The 12,500-nt window shown below is 42.1% G+C and overlaps 1 protein-coding gene across 5 annotated transcripts in view; it reads left to right on the top strand.

Annotated features, from left to right (window-relative positions):
• Positions 1-12,500, top strand: part of ctnnd2a (catenin (cadherin-associated protein), delta 2a) — a 298,449-nt gene that overhangs the window by 169,345 nt on the left and 116,604 nt on the right. For all 5 annotated transcript variants that reach the window (XM_058376504.1, XM_058376506.1, XM_058376508.1 and 2 more), the window contains 2 exons: positions 1,748-2,261; positions 10,282-10,473. In XM_058376504.1, coding sequence (XP_058232487.1) covers positions 1,748-2,261; positions 10,282-10,473 — 706 coding nt within the window. The remainder of the gene's footprint in view (positions 1-1,747; positions 2,262-10,281; positions 10,474-12,500) is intronic.

Here is a 12,500-nt window from a genome sequence, read left to right as displayed (position 1 = left end):
CAGTAATGCTATCAGGGCCAGACGGAGTGTGTGTGTGTGTGTGTGTGTGTGTTTGTGTGTGTGTGTTTGTGTGTGTGCATGTGTGTGTGTGTTTTGTTTGCAACATCTGGTTATTTTCAAACCCCTGTAGACATGAGACTAAAATTCTGTCCTGACCCGAAACACTGATTTAGGAGGAAAAGAACAGTCTGTCTATCTTTCTGTCTGTCTTTCTGCCTGCCTGTCTATCTATCTATCTATCTATCTATCTATCTATCTATCTATCTATCTATCTATCTATCTATCTATCTATCTGTCTGTCTGTCTGTCTGTCTGTCTGTCTGTCTGTCTGTCTGTCTGTCTATCTATCTATCTATCTATCTATCTATCTATCTATCTATCTATCTATCTATCTATCTATCTGTCTGTCTGTCTGTCTGTCTGTGTCTATCTGTCTATCTATCTATCTATCTATCTATCTATCTATCTATCTATCTATCTATCTATCTATCTGTCTGTCTGTCTGTCTGTGTCTATCTATCTATCTATCTATCTATCTATCTATCTATCTATCTATCTATCTATCTATCTATCTATCTATCTGTCTCTCTCTCTCTCTCTCTCTCTCCCCTGAAGGTGTGATGATTTAGTGATAATCCAGAAATCCCTATAAAATTGATGATAAATCCTCCTCGGTTTTTCCCCTCAGTAATTTTTCAGACGGAAATCAGACTCCAACTTTTTCAGCAGAATGTGTCTTTCTGTGTGTTTTTTTCTCAGCAGTAATGAAATGTTTGTCTTTGTGAGAGCTCGCAGTTTCTGTGCTGGAGTAAACGCCGGGGTTGATTTGTAGTTGAGTTCCAGCGTCGTTCTGCGGAGCCTCTGTGAAAATGATGACCTCCTGCTTCATCCCTACTTTATTACCGTTTTTAACTTCACGCTTTGAACTGAATTCCATCTCTGTAGATTTTTACAGCTCTGTGTCGCGGCTCGGATATTTCTCCACTTTAGCACGCGTCGTCATCTGAATTATTAACCTTTTATAATATTCCGTGTTTTTGAAGCGGATCGTTTGGGTTCCACGCTTCGGCTAAGCTATCGCACTGACCGTACAACGGTCCAATCTTTACCGTGTTGCTTAGCAACCAAAATGACACTGCGTGCCTGAAGAGCTGCTTATGGTGAATATTATTAATAATAGAATATTTATCGAACCATAGAGTTTTTTTATTGTATTGTTTTTTGTCGCGTTTTATAAAAGCAATAATACCCGCGCTCGTGCATCTGATGACTTTATCGCAGGTTGGTCAAATTGCGTCATTCTTTCTGTCTTTTCCTCTCATCCTGAGAGCGCATGCCCTCGAGCGCTTGAATGCTTTATTTTATATTTCTAGACAGCAGTAATACCTTCACATGACTCAAGGTCACTCAAGGAACTGAATCTAATCTATTATAGAAAGTTTTTCCCTTTCTAAAGGCTAAAGAAGGCAGAGATCCGATCTCAATAATCTGTTTCCTCTTCCACGTTTAATATTTGCTGCCTAATGCAGTGTTCATATTTCAGAGAGATTTTGCTGTTATGTGGTACGTCATATTTACTCTTTGCTTCATTGCATTCAAATTGGATTTTTGAAAATGATGAAAATAATGATCTTTTTTTTAATGATTTAAATCATTGCTCTTTTATTGCTTTTAAGCCACAGCATACCGAGAGCTCTTCTTTCCATCACTCAAACCCTGGCACTAATCCTCCTCCTTCTCTCTGCAGGTGACGTCCAGTCGCGCAGCTCAACCCCAGAGCCATGGCCCTGAACCTCAGCAGCTGTGTCCATCCTCGGGAATCTACTACTCCAGCTCCACATTGCCTGCTCCTCGTCTCAGCTCTCCCCTGAACTCCATGCAGCCGTCTGGCACGACCGCCGGCTCGGCCACCAAGCTCCAGCGTCTGGGCTCGGCCTCGGACGCTACCGCCTACGCCACCACCCAGCGCCTGCATTCCTCCTCCTCATCCTCCTCACCCAAGCCGTCTCCCGCGAGGCTCGCTAAGTCCTACAGCAGCAGCTCCCCTATTAATGCCGTGGGAGCCGGCGGCACGGCCTCGAGTTCACCCATCCGTCTGGCATCACCGTCCAACAACGCCTCGCCGCTGCACCAACAGCTAAGTGTGGGCAGCTACGCCACGCTCTCGCCCACCAAGAGGCTGGTGCACTCTTCAGAGCAGTACAAGATCTCACACGAGCTGTATGCCACCGCTACGCTGCAGAGGCCTGGCAGTCTTGCTGGTGAGTGCCAGCCATGTTATGATCTGGTGGGCGGCGTGTCTGGAGTGTTTGTCTAGCTGTTTCCGTATTGGCAGAGCTCACTGAGCGCTCAACACGCTGTCTTTTGTTTTACATCAATGAGCTAGAGGAAGATCTTACTGAGTACAGAGTTCTGAGTAGATCAGGATACGCTTGAGGGCTATCTACCTATCTATCTATCTATCTATCTATCTATCTATCTATCTATCTATCTATCTATCTATCTATCTATCTATCTATCTTTCTGTCTGTCTGTCTGTCTGTCTGTCTGTCTCTCTCTCTCTCTATCTGTCAGTCTGTCTTTCTGCCTGCCTGTCTATCTATCTATCTATCTATCTATCTATCTATCTATCTATCTATCTATCTATCTATCTATCTATCTATCTTTCTGTCTGTCTGTCTCTCTGTCAGTCTGTCTTTCTGCCTGCCTGTCTATCTATCTATCTGTCTGTCTGTCTGTCTGTCTGTCTGTCTGTCTGTCTGTCTATCTATCTATCTATCTATCTATCTATCTATCTATCTTTCTGTCTGTCTGTCTGTCTGTCTGTCTGTCTCTCTCTCTATCTGTCAGTCTGTCTTTCTGCCTGCCTGTCTATCTATCTATCTATCTATCTATCTATCTATCTATCTATCTATCTATCTATCTATCTATCTTTCTGTCTGTCTGTCTCTCTGTCAGTCTGTCTTTCTGCCTGCCTGTCTATCTATCTATCTGTCTGTCTGTCTGTCTGTCTGTCTGTCTGTCTGTCTGTCTGTCTATCTATCTATCTATCTATCTATCTATCTATCTATCTATCTAGGATCCTGTGCTCTCATTGCCACAGCCCGGGGTCGATTCCCAGGCAGGGCACCAACCCAGCAACTGAACAGTTAACTGTCAGTGTTGGTCCCAAGACCAGATAAAAAATGGGAGGGTTGCGACAGGAAGAACATCTGGTGTAAAACCTGCGCCAAATCATGCGGATCGAATGATCTATCTTTCTGTCGGTCTGTTTATAGGAATCAAACATTGTTTTGTGGAAAACGATTCATTATTATTCTGCAACAGTGGGTCATAAAGTGTTTTATTCCTCCTAAGGCTGGTTTACGAGGTGGCCAAGATGGTCACGCAGTGTGTCCTACGGTCATCCTCACCATGTATCCTGCGGTCATCCTCACCATGTATCCTGCGGTCATCCTCACCATGAATCATGCGGTCATCCTCACCATGTATCCTCACCACAAGACTCTTTCCATACACTTTTATAAACTCCTTACAGAAACCGTTCTGATTAAACACATATAAGTGGAGCGGCTGCCGTACACGCCCCTGTGAACGAGCTGTTGCTATAGAAACCATAATCCATCAGAATGAGCGCATTCGTTATTAATACGGTCTGAGAAAGTGTAAAGATCGACTTCTGACCAATCAGAAAGCAGAATTCAATAATGCTGTGCTATAAATATTTTATATAAGGAATTCTGTATAATTATTCCCCAGGTGAGGAAGATGAGGAAGCTATACCATGGAGATTTTAGGTCACTGTGCTTGCTCAGGCCTTCTGGAAAGTTCTCTGCACTCACAGTGAAACCCAGCTTTAAATAAAACCAATGAATTCTTTATGTGCGTCTACAAATGTTCTTTTCTCCCCGAGCTGAAGTGTGATTGTCTCTGACACTCAGAACGCTCCGAATCTCCAACATCAAAGAGAAATCGTCAACAGACCTTCAGTTAAATGAGGTAAAGACCCAGCAGATCCTGGTGTACAAACAGGTTTTTTAGAAAAACAAGCACAATCCTGTTTCATGGCATGAAGTCGGAGCAGGGCGGAGGTGAGCAGTGGGAGCTGAGCTAGGTTCTCGCTCCTTTTTTCTCTTTCTGCATAGCTGATTACGCTTCCGAGGAGGTCCAGCCCTGATTACAGTCCTTAAGTGTGGAGATAACATGAGGTCCTTTGAAATATTTCAGTTTTCATTATTATTATTCTTTGGTGATGTTTAGAAGGACATCAGAGAAGAGTGTTGGAGCGCTGAGTTAGCTCAGATGCATCTATGATTTGTCCCTGGTTTCAACTGGTGTCACCTCTTTCCATTTACATAGTCGTAGTCATTATTCACTGGGCTTCTCTCTAACCTGCAGCGGTTAGCTTCAGTAGTTTACTTCAGTTCACAATTTCTCCATATAGTGGACTTCAGTGGTGCCCGCGAGTATGCAGAATGCAGTTTAAATGCAGCTCTAAACCATCCCAGCCCAGGAAGAAGGCTCTTATCTAGCGAAACGATCAGTCATTTTCTTAGAAAAATTTAAAAATTGTATACATTTTAAACACAAAAACTCATCTACCACTAGCTCATATAACTTGGTGTCATTCCACACACAACAACTTCGGAGTGGTCCTCCTTCTCCATACTAGTGTCTGTAGTTCCACCTATATCACACGTGACCTTCCGACGTGATTATGTAGTACATAGTGTTGCGGACGTGCATCCTAGAGCTAGTGCTAGACGAGCTTTTGTGGAGCTTTCGTCCAATCAGAGGTAAGAATTCCATTGTCAAACTATACCTACCTTTTCCGCTTTGCCTGAATTCTCCTTGTGTTTTGTCTTTTGAACTTCTCGGCCATCGTACAAAACATAGTTTCAGCTCCGCGTATTGTAGTTACATCAAACTGTCAAACACTGGCGCTGGACTTAACACCGCTCTTGTGACTGCGGCACTTTATTAGCACGACTGCGTTTACTGACTGTTCAGATAATGTAAGTCATGTTTGGGTAAATGACTACATGTGTTATAAATACACCGGCATCCGGTTCTGTCTAAAAATCTAATCAGATGTTAATATGGAAATGTCACAACACGGAGCCAGAGGCACACATCCAGCGTTTAAACCTTTTTAAAGAGAATCGGATTTTGCTTCAGCGCATTGTTATAAGCAGTGCCATTTTTCCCAAACACAATCCTGTGTCCATTTTTGTGTTTGTTGTGTGAACGGAAAACCTGGCCTTCATCTGCAGTTTCAGTTTGTTGTCAAAGGCAGCTAGCATCCTGGAAAAATGCTGATGATAAACATGATAAGAGGAGATGCGATAGATGAGGCGTGAGATGTCATAGCAAAATCTGTAGCTGATTCAGAGACATTGATGTTAGAGCCATTGATTTCAACATTTTTAAAAACCACTCATTCGGTCCTCATATGAAACCTACAGCGATACATGGCATGCAAAAAAGATACGAAACGCATACGAAACGCACCTCTGATTCTGTAGGTGTTAATTCAGTGAAACCTTTTAACTGATCCTGTAAAATTCTGGCTTCTGATTGGTCAGAAACCCTAAACCTTGGTTAAACCTTTCAGAACCTGTATATTCGTTGATAAGGTAAGGTTTTCCATGTTGAGGCAAAATCATAAATATTCACGTCCTTTAGATCTACTCCAGCGTTTTTACTTTAAACCAGGCTAGCCTCCCGCTGTATCCTTGCACTCTCCTCTATACGAACCTCCAGCCACGCCCTCCCGTGTCACAGAGTCGAGCCTAAATTGTGCTGAAAGGCAATTTGATGTAAATTGGGGGAATTAAGTGGTGGAGAAAACCCTTGCAGAGTATGCAGTATGTCTTTAACTCCTTTCTGTGGTTAGATGACCTGCTTTTGATGATGGCTAGGCAGAATGTAGGAGCTTTTAAGCTCTAGTGAGATTGAATTGAGTTGTCCAAGAAGCTTTTCAGTCATCCAGGTCGAGCTCTTGTAGATAATCATTAAAGAGGTTGGAGGTCTAAGTGCTTCACTAAGTTAGTGGGTGTTTGTATTAGGAATAATGGACTAGAAAAAGCCAACGCTAGAAAATTTCCTGCTGTTCTGAACTGTGTGAACCAGATGTACTTTTCGGTTTTCTGCAAAGTTTCCCAGAAGCCTTAGCAAAATATTGTGTTATTATATATATATATTTTTTGCTGAGGAATCACAGCATAGCCCCTGTCCAGTGAGAATAACATGCTAAATAGAGTGGACATCAGCACAAAGGTATAGTGGGGAAAAAAAGGGAAGCCCAATCTGCCGTGAGAGAAAATCTCTTACGCTAAATCTCGCTTGTAAACAATTTACACTTCAGATGAAGACTGAGGAGATTTATAGCGCTGAAATAGGTCTGCATGTTCTCCTGAAATGAAGGTAATTTATTCCCTGAAAAGGAATTTATGCTCCCATTAGTGGATTTTATGTCTTGTTACTGTCCTGTTGTTAGGTATACACTATGTAGGTTTAATAATACAGCAGAACAATGCATTACTGTCACTCCGAGCATTTCAGCCTTTTACTGCGAGAATGCTGCGAAGGTGGCATGGCTGTTATTTATTTCAGCACGTAAAGAAAAGTAAGTAAAGAGACGTAGCATTTAAATGGGTTTGCTTGTCAGGTACTTTTATCTGAAGCAAGCGAGGCAGGATATGATCCTTAAAGGTTGAGGGTAAAACCTTGATTTATTGCCCTTGCAGAAATGCCTGAAGTGAACTTCCTCAATCTGGAATGAACAGTAGGAGGTTCTCAGCTATTCGCAGACTGTCCATCAAACCAGCAGGGAGGAACGCTTTGATAGCGAGTGGGAGGTTGCAGTTTTCGGTGTCACCTCATTTGAGGACATGATGATACTAGTAATAGTAAGAAGTCTTACTGAGTGCTGGGTAAGATGGCTTTAAAACGGTAGTTTACACAAAAAAACAATTCCTAAACACTGCATGCAGGAGAAACGGCATCTTTGTGTGTGTGTTGAATGGAAAGACACAAATGTCTCCAACCACGTAATGAGTATTTGGATACGACGGACAGGAAATGAGAATCAGCTGTAGGGAAACGAGAATCAAGTGACAGTAGATGGGAATCAACTGAAGGGAAATGGGAAACATTAGACTGGAAATGGAAACCAGCCAACAGGAAATGGGTCCCGACAGATTGGGCAAGGAAACAACCAACAAGAAATGGGATCTGACTGAGAGGGAATGGGAATCAATTAAGGGGAAATGAAAAATAGCTGAAGGGAAATATGACCAATTGAGAGGAATTATGAACCAAATGACATGAGGTATAAACAAGACTTAAGGACCTTGCTGAAGAGCTGACAGTCCTCAGATTTGACCTTGCAACTGCTTCTGGTCAGGGCAGCTGGTGGGGCAACTGGAAAAGTTACCACCTTCATGGTGTCATAGTGCAACGGATTGGCATCCAAGGTATATTGGCTCCACCGTGACCCTGACCAAATCCCTTTTACTAAGGATGAGTGGTTGCTTGTGCTGACCGCTGAGGTACCACTGATCCTGACTTGTGCAGACAGTGATGGCTGTTCACTTTGTCTGTTTTATTCCTTACCTTGATTCTGCTGCATGCTGCAGTTTTTCAGGTTTCAGTCACCCAGGTAGTAGAGAGCTGTATTTGAACTCCTGCTAATGAATATGTAGCAGTCCGCAGTCCCGCAGCTCTCACACTCCTGTGAATTTCTTTCTCTTTTTTGCATATGTCGTTTTATCATGTTGTGAATAATGTGGAGAAAAAGAGATAGAGTTGTGTTGAAGTTGTGCCTCAGTAGAAAACTATCTTCAGGGGAACATTGTGCTAACGTACACAGGGAACTGCACAGGAGATGAGTCGAAATCTACCTGAACGAAGTGCTGAGCTTCCCGAATTGACTGTGGAAAAGTTTCCTAGTGAACTCACAGAGTAGCCCTCTGAGAAGAGCTTGCTTATTAACAGCGCAGGACTTTATCATTCTCTCTGTCTTGTCTTTATTTATTTGTATGGCTGTCCGTCTTTCTGATTTTAACGAAATCTGCCTGGACGAATGCTTAGCTTCCAAATTGGCTGTGGAGAAGTTGTCTGGTGAGAGTTGCCCTTCGAGAAGAGCTCAATTAATCATAGCTCAGGACTTTTTATTTTCTCTCTGTGTGTCTATATTTATTTGGCTGACTGTCTGCATCTCAGACTTCCTGGGTAGATCTACCTGTGCAAAGTGCTTAGCTACAAGAATTGCCTCTAAACATTTTTCTAGAGTGATGATTTTCATTGCGGAGGTCTGGGGACTCCCAGATCAATAGATTTATCATTGGAAACCCTCAGGCTCTCTGGTTCCTGATTACAAAGAAGTTACAGACCCCCCCCCCAGCCCACCCCACCCCAGCGTTCTCAGGACTCCAAGTAAGCCTTTGAAAAGAACTACCTTCCTCTCTATTGTCTAATTCTTTCTCGGTGTTAAGCGCTCAGGAGGGCATCCAAACATGAATTTCTTAGCCTGGCTCACTGCCATGTTGTTTCTCAGGCTCTTCTGAGTTTAAAAAGCAGCTGCTTCACAGAGTAGAATGTTTAAGATAGTGCTCTCCAGATGGTGAATGTTTTTACAGAGCTTTCCGGAAACCCCGCGAGGATCTCTCCACAGCCTTGGAGGAATTGGGTTAGCGAGTGAAGGCAGTCGCCTGGCTGACACTGATAAGGTGATTACAGGGAGAGCCCACTCTAACTGCAGCTTCTTATTGTCTGAACATTTGCACAATTACATTACGGCGGGAAGAGGCATAGCAGCCGACACTGATCTAGCCATCTGCTGAGCTGGAGCAGGGGTCTGCAAGTTGGTGTGTTGCAACATATACACATACACACACATTACTTGGCATGGGTGTGCCTCAAGGGCGAATTATGGGAGCGACTTTATTGTGTTTGTAAGGAGCTGGCAACTGGTGAGATGCTTGAATCTCCTTGAGAAAGTTTGCCCATTTATTGTCCATACTGAAAGGTACGGAGTACCGTGAGGTGTTGAGGTATGGATTTGCGTTTGTGGAGGAGTGCAATCCCGGTGAGATGAAATAGTAATGCCTTTCCATCTTCCCTTCACCAGTGGTTATGCTTCAAACACCTGCTTCATTTATCTAGCCTTCTGTCTCTGGAGAACCCTTTACTTTATTGGGAGTGAAAAGAGATCATGGTCTTCAGCCATTTTAAAAAGCACCAGAAGTGTTTGTATTTTGGGGCAGTTTAGATTTGTCCTTGGGATATTTACACTCGAGTCTGATGCATTTGGTCAAGTATGGAAGGTCCACAAACAAACATTGTGATTCACCTGAAATTGGTGCTCTAACTTCTCTTCAATTAAACATGGGTGTGAACGGGAACTCTCAGGGTTCCCAGTTTGACCTTGAGCTTGGGTGGAGTTTTGCATGCTCTCCCATGTCCATATGGGAAAAAAGGATAGATTTTTTCCATTTTCTCAAACGGTCCAGAAAAAATGCTGGTAGGTTGATAGGCAACTCTAAATTGCCCCTAGGTGAGGAAGGACAGATGTTCCATAGAGGGTGAAGTCCCACTTTGCCAGATTCCCAGTGTTTCTGTGTTCTGGTGTGGCCCTCACTGGGATAAAATGATTCCAGACAATAAATGAATTAATGAAAAATAATCAAAACTAATAAAGAAAATCCACACCCAGCAGACACAACTTTAAAACTGTACAATCGATACACAGTTTGAAATGACTGTATCAGCGTGAAAAACTATTCCAGGATTAATGCAGGGTCTGGACTTGAGTGGACCCACAGCTACTAGAGTTTTTGTGTAACCGAGCAATTTTCTGCTAACATCCTGAACAAACCATAGTTTTAAGAACTTTTTTGTTTTTTGAAACCTTAAAAGACTTCCAAAACCTCTTCACTGGAATATGCTGAATTCATACTGAATGTTCTGATAATGTTGTCTCTTAGCCAGGATAAGCTTTGCAGCTCTGGTGCTTTAAATACTGCAGAGTTTAGTATGTGGGATAATATTAGGGTGCATTTCGGGGTTTTTGGGGGAACTAAATCATTCTGTATTCAAATCTAGAGGAGAATAATCCAGAAGAATATGCTTGTGGTCTCACCACAGCAGTGCTCCTGTGATACACATCACACCTGATGAAATTTCATCTCCAGGCTAAACCACATTAGCTAGCTCTACTGCATCTCATGCTTCAGGAATCCAGGAAGTGTGATTTAACATATTCTTTTCTCCTGACAGGATCTCGGAGCTCATACAGCAGTCAGCACAGCCACACAGGTTCTGATCTGAGACCACTGCAGTCCCCGGAGCACCACATCGAGCCCATCTATGAGGACCGCGTTTACCAGAAAGGCCCAATGAGGAGCCTGAGTCAGAGTCAAGCAGAACCCCCTGCTCCAGGACATACTGGGACATACCGGACCAACACTGGTAGGTTCCTTTGCAGTTTAAATGTGATTCAATCCATGCCTGAGAAACCTTTTCTCATTTCTTCAAGAGCATCAGATCCTCACTAATCCGCCGTGACGTTGCTCACAGCCAAGTAGTGACCTCTTTAGAGCTAGGCTTTAAATATACGTGTGCCTGAGGGGATGCGGCTGAGTGTTGCCTCTGAGATGTACTGACCTCATTGAGAAGGCTCACAACAATGCTTTGAGTCTGATCTCAGGTCAGGTAAAGCATGCTAATCCAATTAGATGCTAATTATTCCGGTTAAGGAATTAAGAGGGAAATTCAGTGATTTTTCTTTAAGATGTAAAAGATTAAGCGTGTGAACAGCTCCAATCTTGGACGCTAACATCAGCGTTTTGTTTTACAACAGTCGCACATACTATATTATATTATAAAGCAAAGTAAAAAAAAATGACGCAGCAGTCCTTTGTTGCGTCCAGACAATGAAGCAGCTTGATAAAAAGATCAAATTAGGTTTCTTTCACGGCAACAAAGCCAGTGTGTGAGGAATAATACACTCTCTCTGGGGTGCTGTTATTGGAAAATAATCAATGTGGAGGTGAACTTACTGTTTAATTATTTTTTCCTGTAAGACTCTTGTGTCCTGAAGACTTTCCTAAAGACGCTGGAGACTCCTTCCTAATTTGTTAATTAAACATCTTCTCACAGAAACTTCCCCATATCTTCGCATATCAGTAACTGTACGGTTACTATAGAAATGACAGCACATTAGAACGAGCGCATTAACGTATGGAGAACGTGACACTGGCGTGAAATTACAGAAATGAGCAAACCGTGCTTCCAAAATAGACTGCGGCTTTTTTGGAGAAAGAATCTCCCGTGTCAGAAAGCCGAGAAACGCACCAGCGAGGCGGTGTAATCTCCGAGCGCTCCCTCAGACAAAATGTCATCGTTTTTTTTTCTTTCTTTCTTTCTTTTACGTGGCTCAATTGTGCAAATACAAACGCACATAACCCGTTTTAATAGAGGGCTCCTATTGTAATTCATCTCTCCCGATGCACCCGAGTGTATTTCTGTGACCTTTGTGAAGCGGAGCTCATGATGTGCTGTAAGAAACTCAATTCCCTTTCAATATTGTTGCTTTTGCTTAATGGCCCTCTAACATCAGCGGAATGATTTCCACCACATTGTGTTCGTGTCAGCGAGAGACTTTTCATTCCTCTACCTCTTCCCTGTGCTGTAATTATATTATTACCTCACATTTGAGTATTTGAGGTGTGTGGAGGAGGAGGAGGAGAAGGAGGAAGAGGAGGAGAGTGGAGGAGGCCTGCCTCAGGTCACTCGTGCGTGACTCAGTGTTTAGTCGCTCTAACGTTTAGAAATTGCGAATTTAAGACATAACATTTCTACAGTATAGGTGCACATGTATTATGAAAAGGAAATGTATAATGCAGAAGGTTCCTGCACGCATGTGTGGAATAGATTAGAGTAGCTGTGACTCCGTCTGTATTTGTCATAAGATTATTTGTCAAGTGGAATTTTTCTCTCCGACTCTGCTCCTCATTAAGTCTCTATTATTTCCATTACCGTGGATCATTTTTAGTCCGATTAAAGGAATCTGGCTCTTTTATATTCCCGCTGAAAACCAGTTCATCCCATCATGGAGATCTGGAATTACTTTGAAGTTTAAGGCGTGAGATTTTAGTCTCGTGTCTTTCCAAAGCAAATGAGATTTAGATATAAATTTGTCTCAGGTTTTAGACTCTTAATCATAATATTAACCTTCTATTTTCTCGGTGTGATAAATTTCACCAATTTTCACCCAAAATAAAAAAATAATAGAATAAACATCTAAAAATATTACATTTTAATTTAATTAATAATAAATAATTGTTTATTTATTATTACTATTTTATTAGTTATTTCAAAAACTTGTTAATTTATTTATTTTTAATTTTTTATTTATTTTTGATTTTTTTTTAAATTCAAATTAAATTGTTTGGCTTTTTCCTTTATGCTGGTTGCATTTATTATTATTTTATTTT

Source organism: Hemibagrus wyckioides, linkage group LG23, assembly GCF_019097595.1.
Source record: "Hemibagrus wyckioides isolate EC202008001 linkage group LG23, SWU_Hwy_1.0, whole genome shotgun sequence".
NCBI classification, from domain to species: domain Eukaryota; kingdom Metazoa; phylum Chordata; class Actinopteri; order Siluriformes; family Bagridae; genus Hemibagrus; species Hemibagrus wyckioides.
The sequence above is the reverse complement of the archived record's forward strand: the minus strand, read 5'-3'. Positions and strand labels throughout refer to the sequence as shown.